The sequence below is a fragment of the Plasmodium malariae genome (genome assembly GCF_900090045.1).
Source record: "Plasmodium malariae genome assembly, chromosome: 13".
Lineage (NCBI taxonomy): Eukaryota > Apicomplexa > Aconoidasida > Haemosporida > Plasmodiidae > Plasmodium > Plasmodium malariae.
Genome location: NC_041787.1, coordinates 840,909 through 864,943, shown reverse-complemented (window position 1 = coordinate 864,943; position 24,035 = coordinate 840,909). Strand labels below are relative to the sequence as shown.

The window sequence follows — 24,035 nt, the reverse complement described above, 5'->3', positions numbered from 1 at the left end:
TACTATCATAATTGTTCATTAAAAAAAAAAAATAATAATATTAAAATGTAAAAAAAATTTTACACGTAAAACTATTCAAAATATATAGAATCTTTCAGAATATATGAGTTTACGATATATGTGTATATATAGGTATATATATATCTACATATGTAGTTTTGTAACCGTATTTCCTCAATTGACATAAAAACTGCTCAATTTTTGTTTGTCTTTTTTCCGCATTTGTGTAAATTTTTATCCTTAAATTGTTTCGCATGCAGTACACATATATATACGTACATACATACAAACATAAAAACATGAACATATATATATATATGTATGTACACGTGCATATTCGCCCGTACTGCAACCCCCCTTTTGCGTTATATTTAGTCAAATTTTCAAAATGGCATGAGCTTTTTACGTAATTATTTACGCTTTTCATTTATTTGTTATTGAGTAATTGAAACCATTGCCTTATTATGTCACAAGTGAGTGCGGGTATATTATTAATATCATTCACCACTACAAAATATGGAAATGGAAAATCGTGGAGGTATGGAATAATTTCCAATTTGTTATTTTTATAAAATGTTTGTTTTAAATTAAATATAGACTGTGCTTTATTATTCGATAGTTGTGTATCAATAATCATCAGAACAGGAATAAAATTATTTTGGATACATTTGAAAATTTCAGCTTTAACTGAGTTCTTATTAAATCTCCCGTCACTTATTATAAGCATTAAATGACTAATTGTACTTTTAGAATTATTATACGTATGCGTATTTTTAAAAATATAATTACATATTTTTAATGCATTTAGCATTGCAGTATCAAAAGAATTTTGAGTATCATGATTAAATTGAAAATGATGTAATATTTTTAAAAAATCTTGTTTGTTTAAACTGTTGGTCATTGAACATACAATATTAGTTGAATCAATTGTTTCATTTTCTCCAAATGAACAAATGCCTATTTTTCCTACGTTTAATTTTTCAAAAGCCTTAGCAACTAAAAATATAGTATTTAAAGTCATTTTCTGAATATTATTTATTTTCATACTTTTAGTATTATCTATTGCAATTAATATATTATAGTCTCTTTTATTTAGTTTTGTTTTTCTTTTCCATATTTTATTATTTCGAAAATCACTTGCAAAATAATTTACTAATTTTTTTATGTTTAATTTTTTCCCTGATTTATAATCTCCTTCATATTTATTTCTGACCGTTGGTTCTAGTATAATTTTTAACTGTTCACACAATTGACTCGATATAGTTTCCGTTTCGTTAATAATTTGGTCATAAATTTGTTCATATTTTGCGTTAAAATTGGTATTTTCAAGTATATTCTCTTTTGTCTTTTTCTTTTTCTCCACTTGTTCATAACTATTTTTTAACGTGTATTCTCTATCAAAAACTTTTGTGTTTTTATACACCTTAAAATAATTAATATTGACAATATTTTCATTCTCTCCCTGTTCCTTCTCTTTTTCTTCATTATCGTAATATTGCTCTAATATGGGGTTACTACCGTCTTCCTTTTCAACGTTACAGTCTCCTGGAAATAGTTCACTCGTGTTATCATCATCATTTGCATTGATATCCGTAGCAGCTGAAGCAGATGAAGCAACGGCATCTTCTTCCTTATTAGTGAAATATCTTTCTCCTTGAACTTTATCTTGAGAAACACTTCCTGATGATATAATGCTACTTGCTTCATCGTCGTAGTCACTATTTTGGTCCATGTCTTCTTTTACATCCTCCACTTCTTTTTTGTCATATATTACTGTATTTGCATTTAATTCATTTAAGTTTCTATTTAATTTGTTCAATTCTTGTTCATTTTTCTGTTTTTTCTTATGCTCTTCTTTAGTATCCACTTCTCTATTTTCTTCTTCCGTATTAATCAAATTTTGTTCGTGCATTTCATCTAAGGGGTAATTTTCTTTGTAGTTAACATTGTTTTTATTAACATCATCATATGATGTTATTTCATTTTTAACTATGTTTTCCTCTTCCTTATATATATTGAAATCTTCACAACTCTGCCTTTTTTTTTCTTCTTTTAGTTTTTCATCTTCTTTAGAAGCTTCTTTATCATTACTAGACATATCTTTTTTCTGTTCCAAATTACATAACTGCTTATTAATCTTTTCTATAAAATTTGTAATGTCAATAGAATTTTCCATATATATATTGTACTTGTCAACTGAAAATGAAAATTCATGTGAATTGGAAGAATTTTCTCCATTACTATTTCCCCTTTCTGCGTAATTTTGCTTATCCATATAATTCATATTATCACAATTTTCAAATGAATTATTATTACTACTATGTTGCATAGTTTCATCAAAATTGTTCAACGTGTTATTCATTTTGTTTTCATTTTTTTCAATTTCCTCCTGTTCAATTGTGGAGTTATTCTGTTCACAATTTTTTGTTAATCTATCTCTCACTTCTATACTACTGTGCTCGTCGGATTGTTCCCGCTTACTTTCGTACAAACTTCTCTTTTCGGTAAAGTTATTCGTTTTTTCATTATCATTTTGCATTTTATTTTTATGTTCATTTTCATCTTCCATTTTACTGTTTTCCTCAATATGGGCTTCACTATGGCTTCCCATTTTGCTATCATCATCCTTGTCCTTATTTTCGCTTTCCACTTCAGCATCATTTCCATCATTTTCACTCGGTTCTTCCTTTTCATATGACGTATTACCAGCTTCTTCTATAATGATATGCTCATCTTTTTTCATTTCGTCCATTTTCCCAGTGTGCATTTTATCATATCCCTTGTTACATTCTTCATTATTTTGCATTTCATTCTCATGCTCCTTCTCACTTTCTCCTTGATCTGTATTATTTATTTCATCTTTTTCTTCGTCATCTTGCACATTATTATTACTACTACTTCTTTCATTTTCTTTTCCCTTTTCATTCTGTCCGTTAATCACGTCTTCTCCTTGCGGTTCCTGTTGCTCTGCTCCCAGGTTCCCCTGTTCCTCTGCTTGCCTATTTTTGAAACCTCCTTTATTTTCATCATTTTTTTTTCTTTCAAAATCATAGTCGTTCTCTTCCGACTGATCATGTTCATATATATCATCCGAATTCTTAATGCAATCATCTTCTATAACAGTTTGTTCCTTATTACCTAGATCATTTGGGATATTATTTTCACTATCATTTCCTTCGTTCATCTTACTTTTATGGATATCTTCTTCTTTGGAAGCATTCTTGAGCTCTTCTGTTTTATCTTCATCTACATAATCATCCAAATCGCTTTCATTACTTATGAACGACTTTTCACTGTAGCTTTTTGAGAAATCACTTGATTCTATTTCAAAACTGGAATCAAAGTTGAAACTGAAATCGTCGTTATTATTATCACTATTGTTATTATTAATGCCGCTTTCATTTTCTTCATTATAACTATTATCATTCTTTTGGGTCAAACTGTTATCGAAATGGCTAGGTTGTTCGCTAGCATTTTGTTCAAAATTCATCAAATCACAGTTATCATTTTGCTTCATTTTTTCCAAATTATCCATATCCAATTCATCATTTTTATTCATATTAATTTTGTCTTTTTCTAAACTGTTCTCGCTTTCTTCAATTTTGTCTTTTTCTTTCAACTCGTTTTCGCTACTCATCTGTTCGTGATCATGTTCATGTTCAAACGTATCTTCTTTTTCACCACTGTTAAGGTCATTATATGAGTCCTTCTTTCCCTCTTTCTCCTCATACCCTTCTCTTTTTTGATCTTCCCCTTTGTTGACATTATTGTTTAGATCATTGTGTTTTAAATTATCCATCCAATCATTAGTACATTCACTTTTATTAAAATTTTTACTATTATGTTTTTCAAAAACATCATCAATATTTTCTTCTACGTTGATTTCATTTTCATCTTTATTATTATTACTGTTATCATCTGTAGTATTGCGATTCCCCTCTTCCTCATATTCCCCCTTCATGTCAACTTTGTCTTTATTATTATCTTCATTTTTTTGTCCTTCATTTTTTTCGTTATTTTCCATATTGAAATTATTTTGCTCATTCTCTAATTTATTTTTATTCCTATTGTCAAACTCATTCGTGGTATCATTTAGTTCCTTTTCACGAAATTTTTTAAAATTGTAAGTCGACTCAATAGCTTCTTCATTAAAATCATTCTCATCCTGACTAAAATTATTTTCGTCCTCATTATAAATATTATCTATATCTTCATTATCAACTTCATGTGATATATTTTTAATTCCTTTTCCTTCCCCTAATCCTATACCTTTTAAAAAATCCACTTTGTGAAAAATATCTTTTTCTTTTTTATTTTTTATCATCTCCTCTTCATTAGCATCTTTCTTTTCTCTACACAATCCCTTCGTATATAACACTTTTAAAACTTTTAAAAAATATAAGGATATATTTGAAAAACCGATAAATATATCTACGAAATATAGAAATATGCACTTTACAATATAAAATAAATTTTTACTTAAGTAGTAAAATATTTGAACATTCTTCTGACGTTTTTCATCTTCTCTAAAGGGGAATAAATTATAAACGCTCAAGTACAATTTGATAATATTTTTCATTCCATATATTTCATTAATATTTTTGGCTTCCTGAAAATTCGGGTATTCTCTCTTATAAATTATGGATTTTTTATTAACAATGTCATTTATTAAATTGCAAATTTGATCATTTAAGCGTTCTATACATCTATATTCACAAAAGTGGTTGTTTTGTTCTACTACTACAGCTTTTGACTTAGAGCACATTTCGCCTATATCGCTACACTCAGTGCCCATTTCATTACGTAACGGAGCAAAACTACTTGTGCTGCTTATTTGGTTAAACAATTTGACAAATTTACTTATGTTCATGTATATTTGATTTTTAAAATAAGGAGCTATATTTAATGAAAATATTTCGTTCGAACTATTTTCTAGTTGCTTCATAATTTTATTAATATATTTCAAAAATTTTACATTCATTTTAAGATTAAAATTTGAAAGAGTTTTTGAAAAATCTTCTATACATTTAATATGATTCATATTTTTAAAATATCTGAACAGTCTAAATTCGTTTGAGCTGTATATAATGTATATAATTTTATAAACACAAAACAATATACTTTTAAAAAGGGAGCTTTCTGACAACTGTTCATAGAAAATACTCAAGATCTGTAGTAAGCTACTCTTCACAATATTACATTTTAATAATAATTTTTCAAAAATGTGTATACTTACAGATATATAATTTAATTTATATTTCTTTTCATATAACAAGGTTGTTATCATTAAATAATAGAACATAAAATGGTTATAGAATGTACTAATTTCTTTTCTCAAACTAAAATATTCATAATTAATAGAATTAAAAATATAATATAGCATTTCATCATTTATGATATCTTCATGTATATTAATAGATTTTATATATATAGTTAAATAAAGTATTTTATAATTCTTATCCTCATTACTTTTTAATATATCATTTATTTTATCAAAAAAAAGAAAATTGCAAATTTTTTTACTTTTTATATTTCTTTTTAAATCGTATTCCACCTTTATGATATCTTCCTTCACTCTATTTTGTTGAATCTCCTTTGTTTCATCCTCTATGTGCACATTGTGTTCTATCATGTAGAGTAAACAATTTTTTAATTCGTCCATAATTTCTTCACACGATGAATATTGTAATATATAAAAAATCTTATCCATCTCATTATCATAAAAAGTTATGTGCTCTCTGAATATGTTGGAAAAAAAATCGAAGCTATTAAAATTATACATCACAGGTACATTTAATTTTTTCATTATAAAATGCTTAAGTATGTAGGTCCATCTCTTCTTTTGATTAATGGTAGCGTTGACACACTGAACTTTTAAAATATTTTTTATTTCACTCACATAATTATTTGATAAATCTTCAAAGCTGTAATAGCCATCCAGATTTGTTAGAAAATCTGTTAGGTTAATTTTTTTTTTCAGTTTATTTCTTAAATTTAAAAAAGATGATTTTAATTCATTTATCTCTATATAGATGTAATGTGCTTCTTCGTCAACTGTGGATATATTGCTCCCCTTTTCATTTTCTCCTTTCACTTTCTTGTCATCACCAACATTGACAAGGGGAAAACTAGATAACGGGTTAATATCGAGCTCATTTTTTGTTTCTTCGTTGTCTTGCTCTGATTCTGAAAAATAGGATGAACTTGCCTTTCTGCTTGCAGCCGATAAATCACTTGATTGATCCTCACCTGAGAATGCATTTTTTGTAGATGTATCACTTAAATCGTCCTCGTTATTGCTTCTCATGTCTATAGTATTAGTATGCGTTATGGTGTACCTATTTCTATATTTTTTCACTTCAGAGGTAAATAAAGAATGTTTATTTTCTATAATAAATTTATCCACGGTTATACTAATTTGTTGAAAATACAATTTTGTAAAGTACACTATTTTTTTTTTTAATTTGGTAATAGATGATTTGTATGCCTCTACATCTACAAGATCGATGTTAACATTCTGTAACGACTTTTTTAATTGTAAATCGAAATAATTCTTTGAAATTTGTATTTTTTTTTTTATTAACGGTAAATATATATGCATGTAATTATATACATTTAAAAAGACATTACTCATCATTTTCTCTTTTAAATTTTTTGAATGTTTAAATAATAGAGCAATGAAAAATATTATATTTAAACATATAGGATACACCCCAATCATAGAATCTCGCAAAAATATTATTAGCGATTCAAATGTTTTAATTATTTTTATTTTTGTTATGGTGTCATAATTAACATTCGTATTACAATCACAGCTGTTGTTTGGTCCATTAACATTCTCTTTTACTTTTTCTTTTTCTTTTTCTTTTTCATTTTTTTCTTTTTCTTTTTCGTTTTTTTCTTTTTCTTTTTCTTTTTCTTCTTCTTCTTCTTCTCTTTTATTTGCATCATTTGTATCATCATAACATAAGTAAAACAGATAGGAAAACAAATTTAAGGTCTTTTTTTTCACAATTTTAAGATTTAAATTTTTTCGAATATTTTTGATCTCTTTTAATTTGTGCAATCTAAAATATATTGTATATATTAGTAGCTCTTCTAATATATTATTATGCTTTATTAAATTATTCAAACGAGTCATTATTCTTTCTTCAAAATTTATGTAGTTATCATTTTTTAGTAAATTTACCAAGTTAAGCACATGTTCCAATTTTAAAATTATTTTCTCTATTTCGTTTTTTATATCACTTATTGGAATAGCTAAAATATTATCGATCGCATTTAAAATATTTAACACATTTAAATTATTGCTTTCATTATATATTATAATAAACTCCTTTTTTAAATTAACGAGGAAAAAACATAAGTCATTTAAAGCACTAAATATGTATTCCATAAAATTATAGTCCAACAAATGTATATATTTGTTTACATATACATGGTTTTTTTTTTTATTATTCAATAAAAATTCGGATATTTTCATTTTAAATTTTACAAATTTGTCATCTTTATATTTTGTCATGTCGCTAAATTTGTTAATCATACTTAGGGTGAAAATTAACAATTTATTTTCTTCGTTTTTTTGGTTCAACAAAAATGTAGCTCTGTTTTCCTCATACAGGTTTGAAGAAGATCCACAATTGCCGCTACTATCATTATTAGGATAGATACTTCTACCGTCTACAGTACTACTAATATTAGCACTACTATTCAACTTTATCAACATATCTATCAAGTGATTAATATTCTTTTTTACACTTTCTACATGACTTTTCTGCTTATTCTTACGACAAAATGCATCCCTTCTCTTAATCAGTTTTAAAACTTTATATATAATATTATTAAACAAACTTTCGTTTATGCATCCTTTGTCTTCTTCCTCTTCTTCTCTTGACACTGTCGAGTTTTTATTTTCACCCTTCATACTTTTATTATACTGCGTTTTTGAAAAAGAACTACTATTTTTTTGTAAGTTTTCGTCTTTTCTGTCTTTGTTACTATCATTATTAAGCATTGCGCTCGAAAATGGCGTCGAATCTCTGTTTTCGTTGTCTACATATTGTTGTATACCCTCACAAGGATAATAACTTGTCACATTACCATTGTTAGTATATGTTTCACTAGAAAAATACTGCTGAGAATAAAAAATGTCATCTAATTCTTTTTCAATATTTTTCTCTATGTAATCGTCCTCTTGCATAATGTAGGCACATTTTTCTTTTACTGCTGTATTTTTAAACTGCTCAATTTTATAAAATTCATTCATATTCGAACTATGATCTTGTTCATTATATATTACAATTTGTTTACATAATATTTTTAAACAATTTAAAAGAATTGAAAAATCGAAATCTTTGAAAATGTTCTTACTGCTCTGTAACATCCTTATCATGAAATCAAAATATTCCATGTCGTTTAATTTATTTTTATATTCCTCTTTTTTTAAATTAATAATTTTATTAAAATTAATGGGGAAATTTATATAATTGTATATATCCTTTTTAAACCTCCTTTTTGGCTGTTTTTCCTCATCTAATTTGTTAATGGCAAATGTTACATCATCGTCATCACCGTCATCATCAACATTATGGTTACTTTGTTCATAAAGGTTGTGCCTTTTTTCTCTTTTCCGTAAAATACGGAAGTTTATGTTATGGACAGAATGTACAAATGCACATAGCGAATGAGTAAGGGCATGAGAAAATTTTAGAATTAAGTTATATTTTTCTTTTATATGGTTTATAAAATCAAAACATGAGTTTATAAGTGAAAAACTGATAAAATTATTTGACTTAATTAATGCGGATAATATATGTTCAATGTTTCGGAAGGATAATATATTTTTCAAAAAATTTTTAAAATCGTTTTTTAATTTTGGGTACAATGTTTGAAAACTTTGTAAATTGTTTTTATTAATATACTGTGTGATAAGGTAATTACATTTTTTATTTTTTGTTCTACATTTGGCTGCTAAAATGTTTGAAATTTTGTGTCTCCTTTTTTTATTCATATTTTTTAATATTTTTGGTAGTAATGGCATATTTATATTCATTTTTTTCACTTGTTCATTCACATATTCTTTCTTTCGAAGTTTTACGAAATCGGAATAGGAAATTTCCTCAAACAGATTAATTTTTTCAATATACATGTTATGTTGAGAGCCCATATATATTTCTTCTTTAACCGATATATCAACATTTTTAAGATAATTTTTCATCTCCATTTTTTTACATATTTCCTTAACTTCTTTCCTAATTTCTGAACAAATTATATTTAAAAAATAATGAGACATATAAAAGGAACCTATTATGTATATAAAATCTTCGTCATCATATTTCTGCGTCAAATCAATAACAATCTTATTTTCAGGAAATAACATTTCTAAAATTTCATTCCACTTAGAAGTACCTATATTATTAATATTTTTACTTATGTGATTATATAATCGGCTAAACATATGACTTAATTCTTCTTTGTCTAATTTGTTTTTATTCTTCGCTAGAAGGTTGGCACATACCCTGTTCACATCCGTTTGGATATATCCACATGTGCTAGTGTGCATGTTCGCGTGTGTATTTGCATGTTCGTTTGTGTATGTACTTGTTCCATTTTTGCAGTGGTGCACTGTTTGGATCAGACCTTTATCACTTCTAATAAGACCATTTTTAAAGTTATTATTTGCACTGTCGCAATTATTATGATGGTCATCTCCAACGTCACTTGTCTTCAAAATTATATTTCTTTTTATCTGTATCTGTGAGACATATTCGTTATCATCATTTTCTAAGTTCCTTAGAACTATTTTAAAAAGAAGCAATAGAAAAACGGAAATGTACTTTTCCATTTTCCGCACATAAGTGCCTTCATTTTTCAGATCAAAAAAATATTTATATAATTCTAACATACGTAGTAGGGTCTCGAGTGAAGTTTTTTTCCTTCGCTCAAAAATAATAATGTTGTGTATCTCATAAATGGTAAACAGGATGTTCTTCTTCTCATCACATATAAGAGTATTTCCCGAATTGTTGTTTTTTATTATGTTAGAAAATATGGTAAAGATATGGAAAGCAAAATAATAGCACAACGAATTTTTGCTCCTAATATTTATGTAGTTTGTGTCTATTAAAAATACTGAATTATTAACTTCAAGCTGCTTACGTTTGTGGATAAATGGAATTTTTGTTACATAATCAAAGTAGTTCTTTTTTAAATTTTGAAATAAAAAATTGCACATGTTTAAATAGAATAAGGTTACTTTCTTTTTTTTCATTTCTTCGTATATATTTATAACTGAATCAAATATGGCTGTTTTATTAAAAATGGATGAACTTATATAAGAGTAATATTTACATATCGTATGATTTTGTATATTTTCCCTCATGTAAATGTTCTTAAATATTGTATACTCTTCATATGTAATGAAGTTATCTTTAATCTTTTCTAGCGCCCTTTCCTCTTCATACTCTCTATGATTAACTTTATTTGAATAATCCTCCAATGAATTATTATTATTATTATTATCATTTTGGTAATCCGCATATGAAATATTATTATTATTATTATTATTATTGTTATTGTCATTATTATTATTATCATTATTATTATTATTATTACTATTAGTATTACTATTATTATTTCTATTCTTACTACTATTATTACAGAATGAGGGCTCCATATTATCTGTTGGGGTTGCGAGCCTATTCAATGTTCTTTTCTTCAAAGACGTGTACTTGTTTACCGTTGGCGCGTTGTTAAAAGCCCATAAAAGAGTATTCTTCTTCTTTTTTAAAGTCCTCATTCTGTTCACGTTTTCCTTAGTATAACTATAATTCCTATCAAGTATCATGTAAACATTCATTAGTAATGCGTAAATAAGGTATAATACTTCTTCAATTGTAACAAAAATTAAGTTCAATCCAAACGCATTTAAATATTTTTTATCATCTATCTTTTTTTCTGCATATTCTAACATTCCATATGTTTCTTTTAATAAACTCAATACTTCAATTTTTTCTTCATATATAAATATAGTATTTTCCATATTTTCTAAATATATATATATTTGTTTTATAGCATCTTTTATATTTTCATTTAGGTCTTTTTTTGCATTATTTATGTACAAGTTTTTTTTTTCTTTTGTAAAATAGAAACTACAGTTATCCACAAATAAACAAGGATCCCAATGCTTTTTGGACTCACATTGTTGTCCATTTTCCAACGCATTTGAGTACTTCATGCACATATACAAATTTAACAAGTATATAAAGGAATTATATAAATATTTCAAGTTTATATTAAAAATGATAAATTGGTAGTAAAAAAAGAGGTTGTTACTTTCACACATAATATATTCGTTTGTTGAATAATTTGAAGTTGTATAATTACAATTACTGCTATTATTTATGTGATTTCTACTGGAAAAATTTTGCTCAAATATATTGTGTGCATTCATCTTCAATTTTCCACTTTGGTATATTACATTTTTTATAATTAATTTTTCTATACTTTTAATTTTTGAGTAATATGCCTTTTCATCATTTTGTAAATTTTTAAGGGCATGAGAAAAGGACTTGGTTTGTATGAGAAGTGCTTCCAACGTTTTATTAAATTTTTGTTCCTCCATCTTGCACAAAATGGAATCACTATTTATGCTCGCTTTATTTGGTACTAACTCATGATGCACAGGAAAATTCATAAAAATATGAAAATAGTTGTTTCTGTTTCTTATATATATAAAATAACTCACATAAATATTATTAACAATTTCAAAGATATTTTTAATCCATTTATTCTCAAAATGGATGTTTACATGCTTTACTTTGTTCTCTTGATCAAAATATATGGGTATGTTTTTCGTAATTTTGCTGTAATTTATGTCATTCCTTGTATGAGCAAAACTATTACATGAATCAGTATTCCTATTACCATTACTGTTATTAATAATATTATTACTGTTATTAATAATATTATTACTGTTATTAATAATATTATTACTGTTATTACTACTATCACTACTGTTATTACTATTATTATTACTGCCAATTTTATCATCGTAAACAACAGAACCTTCATCAAAATTTTTCCCTCTGTACATGCATCCAAACGAAGGTAAATTATCCTGAACATATAATTTTATTACATGCAAAAGTTTCATTAACTTAGAATTGATCTTCTTAAAATGGTTCCCCTTAGATGCTAATTTTACTGTGTCTCTTAGGAAAATAATTTTGCTGCATATATTTTTATATTTCAAATTGCATACTTCGTGAAATGTAAAATTATAAATAAACACATAATAATTAAACAAGTCCTCACCAACTAGTATACTATTCTGTTCTAACATTTTGAAGACAATTTTTTCTACAAAAATTAAAAATTTATTCATATGATGAAAAATGAAGCATTTTGTCCTCTTCCTATTATGCATATATCTTGAGAAATAACTGTAACTAACGTTATAATTTAAGAAGGCTTCAAAAAATGGTAAAACTTTTGAAAGTCCTACGTGAAAATTGTTTATAAGGTATTTTTTGGCAGCAAGTAAAGGCTTAAAGGAAATCCTTTTATTATTATTATTACTATTATTATTATTATTATTATTATCATTATTATTATTATCATTATTATAATTATTATTATTATTATTATTGCTGCTGCTGTTGTTCTCTTTCTTTATATCATGTCTTGACTTTTGTTCCCAAAAGGTATCATTACTACTTCGTTTAACGTTTACACAATTTTTGTTTATCTGATCGCACTTTGCAGATTTTTCGTTATATATAGCATTGTATATGTAATTTATTATTATATTAAAATAGACAAATTTTTTGCAAATAATTTTTCTAGTAACAAAATCAAGATACATTGCTGTTTCTATATCGTAGTAATCCCTACTTAAACTATCCCATTTAATAATTATTTTATTTTTAAGGTTTAACAGGTATTCATATCTGTAAAATATATCATAAAGAGAAAAATTCTGTATGAAGCAATACACTAAGTAACAAAATACTTTGTTTAGTTTCAATTTGTAGAAAGAACTAACTAATGTTATTTCTTTTAATATGTAAGCATATGTATTATTATTTCCACAGCTCTCATTAAATAGTACTGTTCCTTTATCATACAGCTTGTTAAAATTGTATATATAATTTATGAATATATGAAAATAAAAATAAATAAAATATTTGTACTGTATCTTGTGAACAAAATTACTACTGTTTATATTGCTTATTAGTGAATTTAATTGCTCCCTATTTTTTATAAATTTCCTTATTTTAATTTTTAGTCTATATACTACGTTAATTACACAGTTGTTAAGGTGGTCAAAAAATGGGTAGCATAATAGCTGTATTTCTCCATTTAATTTTGAAAATATGAGGCAGTAAAAATTTACAAAGGAGTTCATAAAAATAGGCTTCCATTGACCCAAATTTTTAAAACTCCTTCGGCTTCTGCTGCGAGTGCTGCGAATACTGTTCCTATTTCTTGCTAATAAGAAATTACTACATATGAATTCAATGTATTTATCTATATAATAAAAATTGTTTTCAAACTTATAGTTTAGTAATATTTGTAGGCTCTTTTTAAACGTATGATTCAATTTTGAGTTCTTCAAAATTTTCTTGGTTTCGTTTATTGTGTCTTCATCAAATATATATTCTATGATGTACGTAACGAGGGAAATAATTAAACAAAAGTATACTAAATCAACATTAAGCCTTACACCATGAGTAACATAAAAAGAATTGTAGCAATAATTTACATAGTCAAGTATTTTTGTGCAGTTCATTTTTATGCCGTCCTTTTTAATAAAAAGATCAACCAGAGGAACCGTTAAATAGCTACTACTACATCTGCTTCTATCACATATGCTAGCGTACTTTTTTCCCTTCCTTACATTTTTTAAAATGGATTTTATTAAATAGAAAAATATGTTATTTTTTTTAATCAAATTTACATAATCCTTTTCAATTTGTGTTTTATTTTGACCAGCAATATGAATCTCTTTTGCTAAATCATCACTACTGCTCTTATATTGAAAACTGTAACATAAATTTATCATATGAATATGAAAATTTTTGCTCCTCTTGGGATCATCATATGTATTAATTAAGACGTTATTGTTCTTACTATATTGAACACTGTCATTAATACTACTCATAAGATAGGAGTCTTTTGAACTGTTTATAAATGTATTTTCATATCTGAAGCGCTCTTCTTCACATACGGACATATGTACTTTACAAGGTTTATTGTTAGAGTTACATTTGGATTCAAATTTGCTTATACTATTAACGATGCTTGTACCTAATGGATGATGATAAAAATTTATTGCATTGTTCACATATTCATTCATATGTCCGAAATATATTTCATAACAACGATTTCGTAATGCCTTACTAATTTTATAATGCTCTTCTGAATTTAAGGTTAAAAAAATTTGAAAATTTTTGTGTGGTTTAATTTTTTTCTTTTTACCAAACTCGTGAAGTAGTATATAGCCATTTTCTTCAAAAAGACTATTTAGTCTATCTAACAAGGACGGAACAGAATGATGTAGATGTTTTAGCAACACCCAGTGTCCATATTTAATTGCCTTAATAAAGTTTCCTTCATTATATATATACACATTTTCGTTAATATGATTTTCATTTATAATTTTACACAAATATGTTATGTTAGAAAGGATATGAGCCATTTTGTTACATTCCTTTTTGCATATTTTTTTTATATTATTTATAAAACCTACATATTCGTTCTCGGCTATTTTCAAATTATATTTCTTATTTTTCAGAGCATTAATATAACGAAATGACAGATGATTAATTTTTTCCATTATGTTTATTTTAATTTGCTTCCTTTTTTTTTTATTTTTATTTTGTTCATCACTTTCGTGTGTGTCTACAATAGATGTGCCAGAATTTTCTCCATTTTCGCCATTTTTTGCATTTTCCTTTTTAGAGAAAAGGCTCGTATAAAATTTTCCTAAATTTTCTTTTTTGAAAACAATTTTTAAAAAGAGCTTGTTCAGTTTATATATTTTTTTTTCAAAATTTTTTATTGCATTGTTTCTACTATTGTGTTCATAACAACCAAATAAGTCAAATGTGTCAACATCATTTGTTAGCGAAAACTCAAATAATTTTTTCTGAAAAATTGATGATAATTTATAAACAAAAGAGGATTTTCCACAGTTATTTTGCCCATTCAATAAAATAGGAATATTAAGTTCTATTGCATAAAGACATTCATGAAGAATTTTTTCATCCTTTGCTAATATGTGTAAAGACAGCGTAAAATTACTACATAATGAAGCATTTGTATTCTTATGGCTGCCTTTTGTAATAAGTGAGTTCCTTTTATCGGGGGAAAAACAGGACATAACATGATCAGAAATTTCGCTAAAAGCAGAGCATAAAAAATTATAATTATCACTAGCATAGGTGGCTGCATTACAGCTATTGTAACTTCTATCATTACTGCCATTATTAGTATTACCATTGCCGTTACTATTCCTGTTACTACAATTTAATGAATTAATTAAGTTATCTCTTGTCGTCACTTCAGATAACTGATTTACAAAATCATCGTTACCGCTATAAATATTTGCTATAACACTTCGCACAATAGTCCTATCTTCGGTACAGGTCAATCTGCTGCATATAAGCATCTCACATATCATAACAAAATTACTACTAGCACTGTAATATTTCATAAATTTGCATATCCTTAAAATGTCTCTTAAATTCCAAACCCAACATTCACTTTCATTTAATAGCACATTGATTTTTTTTATTACAAAAATTATTTTTACAATTTTTTTTATTATATCCGAAGAAATAAAATTACCATATAGACTTTGAACAATGCACAAATAATCTTCTTCATTTAACTCTTCAAAATAGATTTTTGAAAATCTATTTAAAAAGGATTTTGGCAAACCTTTTCTTCCTCCTCCTTCTTTGTAAGGATTTTGACAACAGAACAATCGAAAATTTTCGTGGCACTTAACAATTTCATTCGTTTCAGGTATAAATATTTCTTTCCTATGATCTAATATAGAATTGATACCTTCTAACGTTTGCTGATTCGCTAGATTTATTTCGTCTATGAGTATCCAATATCCTTTCTTCATACATTCAATTAATTTCCCGTCCTTCCAAAAATAAGCAAACTTGGCCTTTTTCTCCACTGCAGTTTTTGCTTTTTCACGCTGCTCTGTCTGTGCTTTATCATACTGCTCTTCCTCTACTTCTTCACCCTGGACCCCGCATCTTAACTGCTTGCTGCTCTTCTCCTTTATAGGAAAATACGACCCTATGAAGTCGTAAATGTCTGTGCACTCAGACAAGTTTATACGAATTAATTTGTTGTTTGTTAACTTGGCCAGTATGTTTATTATACATGTCTTTCCAACACCTGGAGAGCCTTCAAGCAAAATTGAATTATTTAACTGCATTGCTCTAATAATTTTAAACAAATTTTTTTTAATATTTGGAGTTTTGAAAACAAAATTGGAACTTTGTGAAAGTTCATTTAAATCGTAACGTAGTCTTTTCTTAAATATGACGCGCAAATCGTTAATTCTTAAGTATTTTTTTTTAAATATAAAATTATACGTTTCCCTAAAAAAGTTCATACATTTTTTTTTTTTTTTTTTTCCATGCAATTTGTATTTAAAGGACGTACATAAATCTTCTAAATTTTTCATCAAAATGTTTTGTAAAATTTGTTTTGATTTCATATCTTCATTTCCATCAATTAGTATTAGACAGCCACTGTGATAGTAACTTCGTATGCAGTAGGCTTTTAATTTATTTGTTGAAATTTCTATCGTTTTATCCTTTTTCTTTTTAATATATAATTGTTTTTTATTATTTATATATATATTCATAAAGGTCGTCCACTTAATTGCGTCTCTATTGGAAAGAGTGAAACGTAATGATGAGGAGGAGGATGACAATGATGATAATGACAAGGCTCTGTTTTCAGTTATTTGCTGAAATAAACTACAGAGACACCTAGCAATATGTTGCTTAATATATATTTTCTTTTTTTTTTCTGTAAAATTCAACTGTTTCATAATTAAGAAGTAAAAATCTTCCGATTTGTATGAACACGTTTCAACAAAAATTTCAGTAAATCTATTTTTCAAAGTTTGAGAAATCTCCTTTTTTCCAAAATCACCACAAGGATTCATAGTACCTATAAATGAAAAATTATCGTGTGCTTTTAAATTTTTAATATTCTTTCCTCCTTTTTCTGTTAGTAACAAAGTCCTATCATATTCTAATACAGAATTAAATCTTTCAAGCACAGAAGATTCAACTAATGATATTTCATCCATTAAAAATATATCACCCTTTTTTAAAGAAGATACCAAAATACCATCAAACCATGTGAAAACCGATTTTAAATTGTTTATAGACCTTTCCATTTTTATCAATTTTCTCTTAATATTTTCATTTAAATTATACCTTTTTTGTAAATAAAGATTAAATATTAAAAAATCCTCCTTTTTTATATCTGTAATTTTTTCATGTATGATACCACTTAAAAACATTGAAGCAAATTGGTCTTGATAATTTTGGGTAATTTCATTATATAATTCAATACAATTTTTTTTTAATTTTTCATAATCTTCTTTTTTATTTTGTACTAATTTTAAACTACCAATAATATCATACACATCTGTACTTTCATTGCAATTTAAAACATTTAATTTTATATTCTTTACAAAACTTAATAATTCGCAACATGTCGTTTTTCCACATCCAGTTTCTCCTATTAGTAATGCCGACTCCTTGTTCTTGAAACATTTTAGTAGCAAGCAAATTATCCTGCTCATGTTTTTTCCGAAATGGATGTTCTTTAGGTATTCAAACCGTTTCAAGTTATCACATTTGAGGTACTCATCATATTTGTAGGGCTTTTCACATATGCTACTCTCATCATTTTCTTCTTCCTGATCATCATTTTTTCCCTGGTCCCCGCTTCTTAACCCCAGGGAGGAGTGCGTCCCTCGGGCCATCCTGTTATCCTCACTCAATGATTTGCTTTGCACATTTTGCAGATTATTTATGGAAGAAATTTTTTTAAAAAAAATATCCTTCAAATTTTTAACGTCTTGGTCGTTTTCATAATTTACTATCAGTTCTTCTTCCTTTTTTAAAAAATTTTTACTTAAAATATCCTTAACAGTTTGTTTATCTTTCTCATTTCTTAATTTTTCTGCAATGATGTAATAGCCATGTAAACACGCTTCTGTGTTAGTATTCGGGTATCTATTCCCCCATTTAATTAAATCTCTTAATGTCATAAGATTATCATTAAAATAGTTATAATTAGATTTCACATTTCTTAGTTCGGTAAATACTTGTATCATTTTTTTTGAAATATTAGGAGATATAGCACATCTTCTATGTAAAATTATTTCTAATTCTTCAACTTCAAAATCATTTATATAAAATTCAATAAATCTACTTCTAAACGCTTTGGATAACTCTTTCCTACCAATATACTTATTACTATTAGCTGGATTTTGAGTTGCAAATAGCATGAAATCTTTGTGCGCTTTAACGTAGCATTTTAATTCAGGAATATATATTTCTTTATTATCATCTAGAATTCTATTTAATGATTCTAATACTTCTGAAGGTGCTAAATTTAATTCATCTAAAACTACCCAATAACCATTCCTTACTGCTTTTACAAATATTCCTTCTTCAAAAATTAAGTTTCCATTATTTTTGTCATTAACAAATTGACCATAATATTCATTTATATCTGTGTTCATATGGTTATTAATTCTAATAAATTTATGTCCTGTTATATCTGCAAAAAATTTTACCAAAGATGTTTTTCCAACTGATGTATTTCCTTCTAGCAATATTGGTGTTTTTATTCCACTTAAACATAACGCTAATTTTTTTATATTTTCCTTCACATTTTTTGTTATTATAAAATTTGATAAAATGCTTTTTAAATCTACTTCTTCATTTCCACATAATATCCAGCTATTTTCTATGCAAGCATATTTTTCCATTTCATTAGTATTCCTAATTACCACATTACTGCTATTATTACTATTACAATTGCTTTTATATTTGGTACTATTACTGTTATTATTACCTTTATTCTTGTTACTATTATTATTATTATTACCTTTATTATTGCTACTGTTACTAGATCTGCTATTAGAACATATCGTTGTGCTTGCGCTATGCGTACTGGCACTGCTTTCTTCTATTCCCTTCTTTTTATTATACCATTTGTACAGGTAGTAATTCTCTAAAATGGTATAATTTATAATTCCATTTTTCTCAATATGCATAACATCATTATTGCAATTTTGAGCTTTATTCTGTTTAGGATACTTAAAATATTTGTTGAATATATTTTCTATAATTTTCTGGTTATATAAATTGACACAGCTTAAAAAATTGCAGATAAATCCATGATAAACAGCTACATAAAGTGATAAAGGCTTAAATTTTCTCTTATGCACGTGAACGGCATAGTTAATTGCTCTCACTAAATTTCTCGTAGAAAAAGATATGGGTTTATTGTCTTGGCTATTCATATTTTTTAGACTTTCTTTTTTAATTTCTAAATAACAATTCGTAATATTTTTTATCAGAACAGTATCGCATGTAATTTCTTTTAAAAGATGTTTAACAATCATTTCGATATCTTCATACTCTAAAATTTCATCAACAAATATTTCCGTAAATTTGTTTCTAATAATTGGGGGTAATTCCCTTTTTCCTGATGAAATGGTACTATTATATAAGTCAATGTTAACGTTATCTATCATATCTGCATCTATAGAAGAATCATTGTTATAACTGTTACTTCCCTTGTCGTGGATACCTCTGCCACTGATACCTCTATCTCTATTTGCATTCCCTGACTCAGCCATATTTTTTTCTGTTTTTTTTTTTTTCATACTAGGAATGATAGGTGGATTCATGCAAGCAAATAATCGGAAATTTTTGTGAATTTTGATCTGCTCATTTCCCTTTTCTACAACTTCGAAATGTTTATTCGACAGGTCCATTAAGCCCTGTAGTCTCTGTAATATTTCTGTTTGTGCTAAATTTATTTCATCAAGTAAAATCCAGTGGCCATTTTTAATGCAGTCAATTAAAATACCATCATGAAATTTAAATATTAATTCGTTCGCATTTTGGCTACATTCTTCTTCCTCCACTATACACGTTACAGGATCTTTATTGTTCTTTCCCTTCTCTCTTTCAGCTTTATCATCTAAATTGCACGCTTCATCGTTATCCTTATAACAAATTTTTTCTCCTTCAACATGGTTTTCACACTTTTTAAAAAATTTTTCAAAATTGTAATTTAAAGCATAGTGGTTTTTTATTTTGTTCATTCTCCCTTTATTCAAATTACAGTTATTGGTACACCAAAAATTAATAATGTTTTTACAGTTTCTCTGAAAGGTTTTGCATTTTTTTATTATTTTCATATCAAATAATTTGGTGTTATTTTTAAAATTTGTTATAACACATTTTACATAATTGTAGCAGGTATTTAAAAAGGTCAAAAATTTTTTCTCACTTAATATAATACTTAATTTTATATAAAAAACATCTAACTCCTTTTCATGTATGTAACAACTTATTTTATGATTTAACTTTTTGAACTCTTCAAAGAGTTCATTAGTTTTAACACTTATATTGAAGGGGTAATAATTACCGATAAGGTCTGAAGCCTCTGACTGTTCACTAAAAACAAAAACATGTAATTTCGTTTCAAAAATTTTTGAAATGTAATCTACTAAAGCCGTTTTTCCAACTCCTGTATCACCAATTAATAATATACTTTCCTTGTTATACACTCCTTCAATTATTTCGTATAATATAGATTTATGAACAGATGTCAATATGAAGGAATAATTGCTTATTTTTTCATAATTAAAAACAACTTTTGGATAATTATTTTCTAATGATTCATTAAATTCATCAATATATCTATCAAGTGAATAAGACTTTATATTTGTCATTACATCTTTTTCATTTAATTCAAATATATTAACTAATTTAGTAAAAAAAATAGACCTCAAATGAATATTTGGTATGTGTGATATTAATATAGATTTACATATTTGAAATAGGAATATCTTCATTTTTTCACTTTCATACATAAAAATTTTTTTCTTATTTATTCTCTTAACAATTTTTATTAAATCATGTAGGTTAATATTTCTTAATATATGATATTTCTGCAATGACGTTTTCATTATGCTGTAACATTTTAATAGCACATTTTTGTAGTTATCATGAACACTACTTTTAAGCTTTTTAAATAATATTTCTTTTATTTCTCGTCGACTATAATTTCCAATATATACACTGTGCCATTTGTTGAACAAATTTGTCAGATTATTAGGTCTGTAGTTCATTCTTATCACTTCGCCTATGTCTCTATTACTATAATTTAGGTGGTTGCTCCTTGCCCATTTCTCATCACAACTGCTGCCACTGCTACTACCACTACTAATGTGGCTTCCTTCCCTTGTACCGTTTACCTCATCCATTTCTGTGTTACCTTCATCCACAGTGTTTTCCTCATTTGAAATGCTCTCACTGTTATTATAATTATCACTGTTAACAGTTATCGTTGAAAATAACCTAAAATTTTTGTGAGGATATATGTATTCCCCCTTTTCTGATAGGTATATGTGTCCCTTACTAGTTAACTCATGCAGCTTTTCTATCACGCTATTAGAGATATTATTAATATTTTCAAAAACTACCCAATTACCACTTTTCATAGCCTTTGCTAATATACCGTATTTAAATTCAAAACATTTTTCATTACTTTCCCATAATCCTAAAATAGATTTAGAATCCGATACATCATCTAAATATAAGCTTATAATATTTTCTTCCTTTTGATCTTCATTTTGATATAATTTCTCAAATATATATTTTATTAAAGACGTTTTACCTGAACCTTGATTTCCTATTAAAATTGTTGGCTTTTTATTATAAACATTTATTATTAACTCTTTAATTAACCTTTTTAGTCTTTCTGTTATAATAAAGTTGCTTCCAGTTTTTAACGAGTTTATATTTTTTCTTGATTTTAAACGAAATATTGGGTATAATACTGATTCAGCATGCACATAAAATTTAATAATATTATTCTCTTCTATATTATTATGAAATTTTTCTATGTACAAATAATTCAAATCTTGCACGTTGTAATTATACCTTAATAGTGTGTCATATATATTGTAAGTACTTCTTTGCTTCATCTTCCTATTTATGGAACATTTATAAAAAGTTGAACACTTTTTTTCATCTGAGCGGATGGCTGAGTTATTTTTATTCTCATTCTTCACTTTGTAAGCACATTTTTGGTAGTTCTTTTTGTTTCTACCATTTTCCTCCAACATATAGCACAATCTGTTGTGTTCAAAGCTAATGCTTCTTCTTCTAACACTAACATTCCTGTTAATTCCATAATAATTTAAATAAATTAAATAAATTAAAGACTCAAAAAATGGGTTTTTTTTCTTCTTACAATTTAGAATTTCTGGTAACAAGTTCAAATACATTTTTTCAAGTATATTATTTGTACTTAAATAATAGTAAATTAGCAAAATTTTACTACAATAGATGTGATATATACCCCATTTACAAGCATGATCATTTCGTTCTTTTACATATTTTATTACTACCCCTTTGAAATAATTGTAGCATTGTAATGAATTAGGAAGCACATCTTTGAAAAAATAATCTATGCTGTTTTTATAAAATAATTCCTTACTGAACAATATGCTGTTCATGCATATCATACAAAAATAAATTTCTATGTCTACACGGAATTTTTTAATAAGGTTAAATATGGGTAATTCCGGGGGAATCTTTCTATATGAATTTTTGAAATTCTCTACATTTTTTTCTGCTTCTGTAACTTCTATGTTATGTGCTCTTCTTAATTTTCCTGAGCGTTCGTCATTACTAACATCATGTGTACGTTTGGAATGTTTTTGTTCTACAATAGAGAAATTATACGTAGACAAAAATAGTATTTCTTGAAATATTTGATTAATAATTGATATCATTAAAAAGTTAAAAAACTTTAACGAAATTTTCAATAAGCTTGGTTCAAACAAAGTCAATATTATAGTCTGTGTTATCATTAAATCTCTTTTCTGTTTATTCTCAAACGCGTGAGAGTGCCTTAATATGATGCATTTTGTTGTTCCATTAGTTTTATTATTTTCTGCACTAGTTACCATAGTAGTATCAATACATATCTTCCGTTTATTTGGCTTTTCCTGATTTGGAATAATACCATTGTTAGTATTTCCGAAATATAGACTTTTGTTTAAAGTCACGATTTTTTTTTTATTAAATTGAGTAGAGTATAATTTATAATGAAAATATTTACTCAATATACAACAATTTTTATAAATATATTTAACATATTTACACTGAGAGAGTGTTGATCTCCTTCTTATTTTTCGTTTTATTATCAACTGCTCTATTTCATTTAATTCGCTACAAAATTTTTTTTTTTTTTTTTTGCACATACGTTGATTTTTTCTCTTTCTTATTTCACTTATTATTTCTGTACACCACATTAAAATAGTTTTACTCTCTGTATTCTTCATTTTTTTAAAAAAGGTTTAAGATAGGTTAAATGTACACTAATATAATGCTTAAAAATAAATTTTTTATAAATTGAGCTTATATAATGAATATCTTGAAAAATGAATAACTGTGTTAGCACACTTGATGTGTGTTACTTTGTTTCCATTTTTAAAATTTTTGGTTGTACGTACAAGTGCTGTATTATTTATTAACTAATTCGTTGTTTTTGTAAGCTGAATAATTTTAGTGGCTTAATAATATATATAAGTTTGATAAATTATTCGTCTGACAATATATTTATTAATTTTCTGATAAAAATATTTATCAACTTATTCGCTTAAGTTAAGATTCTGGGTGAAATTTTCAACTAGAGATAAAAATTGATACCACTTCTGCATAGGCGAT

General features: G+C 26.3%; 1 protein-coding gene across 1 annotated transcript; it reads right to left on the bottom strand.

Annotated features, from left to right (window-relative positions):
- Positions 1–427: 427 nt before the first annotated feature.
- On the bottom strand, positions 428–23,650 carry PmUG01_13025800 (dynein-related AAA-type ATPase, putative; the record flags this gene model as incomplete). Its single annotated transcript, XM_029007234.1, has 1 exon — positions 428–23,650. The coding sequence occupies one exon, from the start codon at positions 23,648–23,650 to the stop codon at positions 428–430; it is 23,223 nt and encodes a 7,740-aa protein (XP_028863644.1).
- Positions 23,651–24,035: the final 385 nt, after the last annotated feature.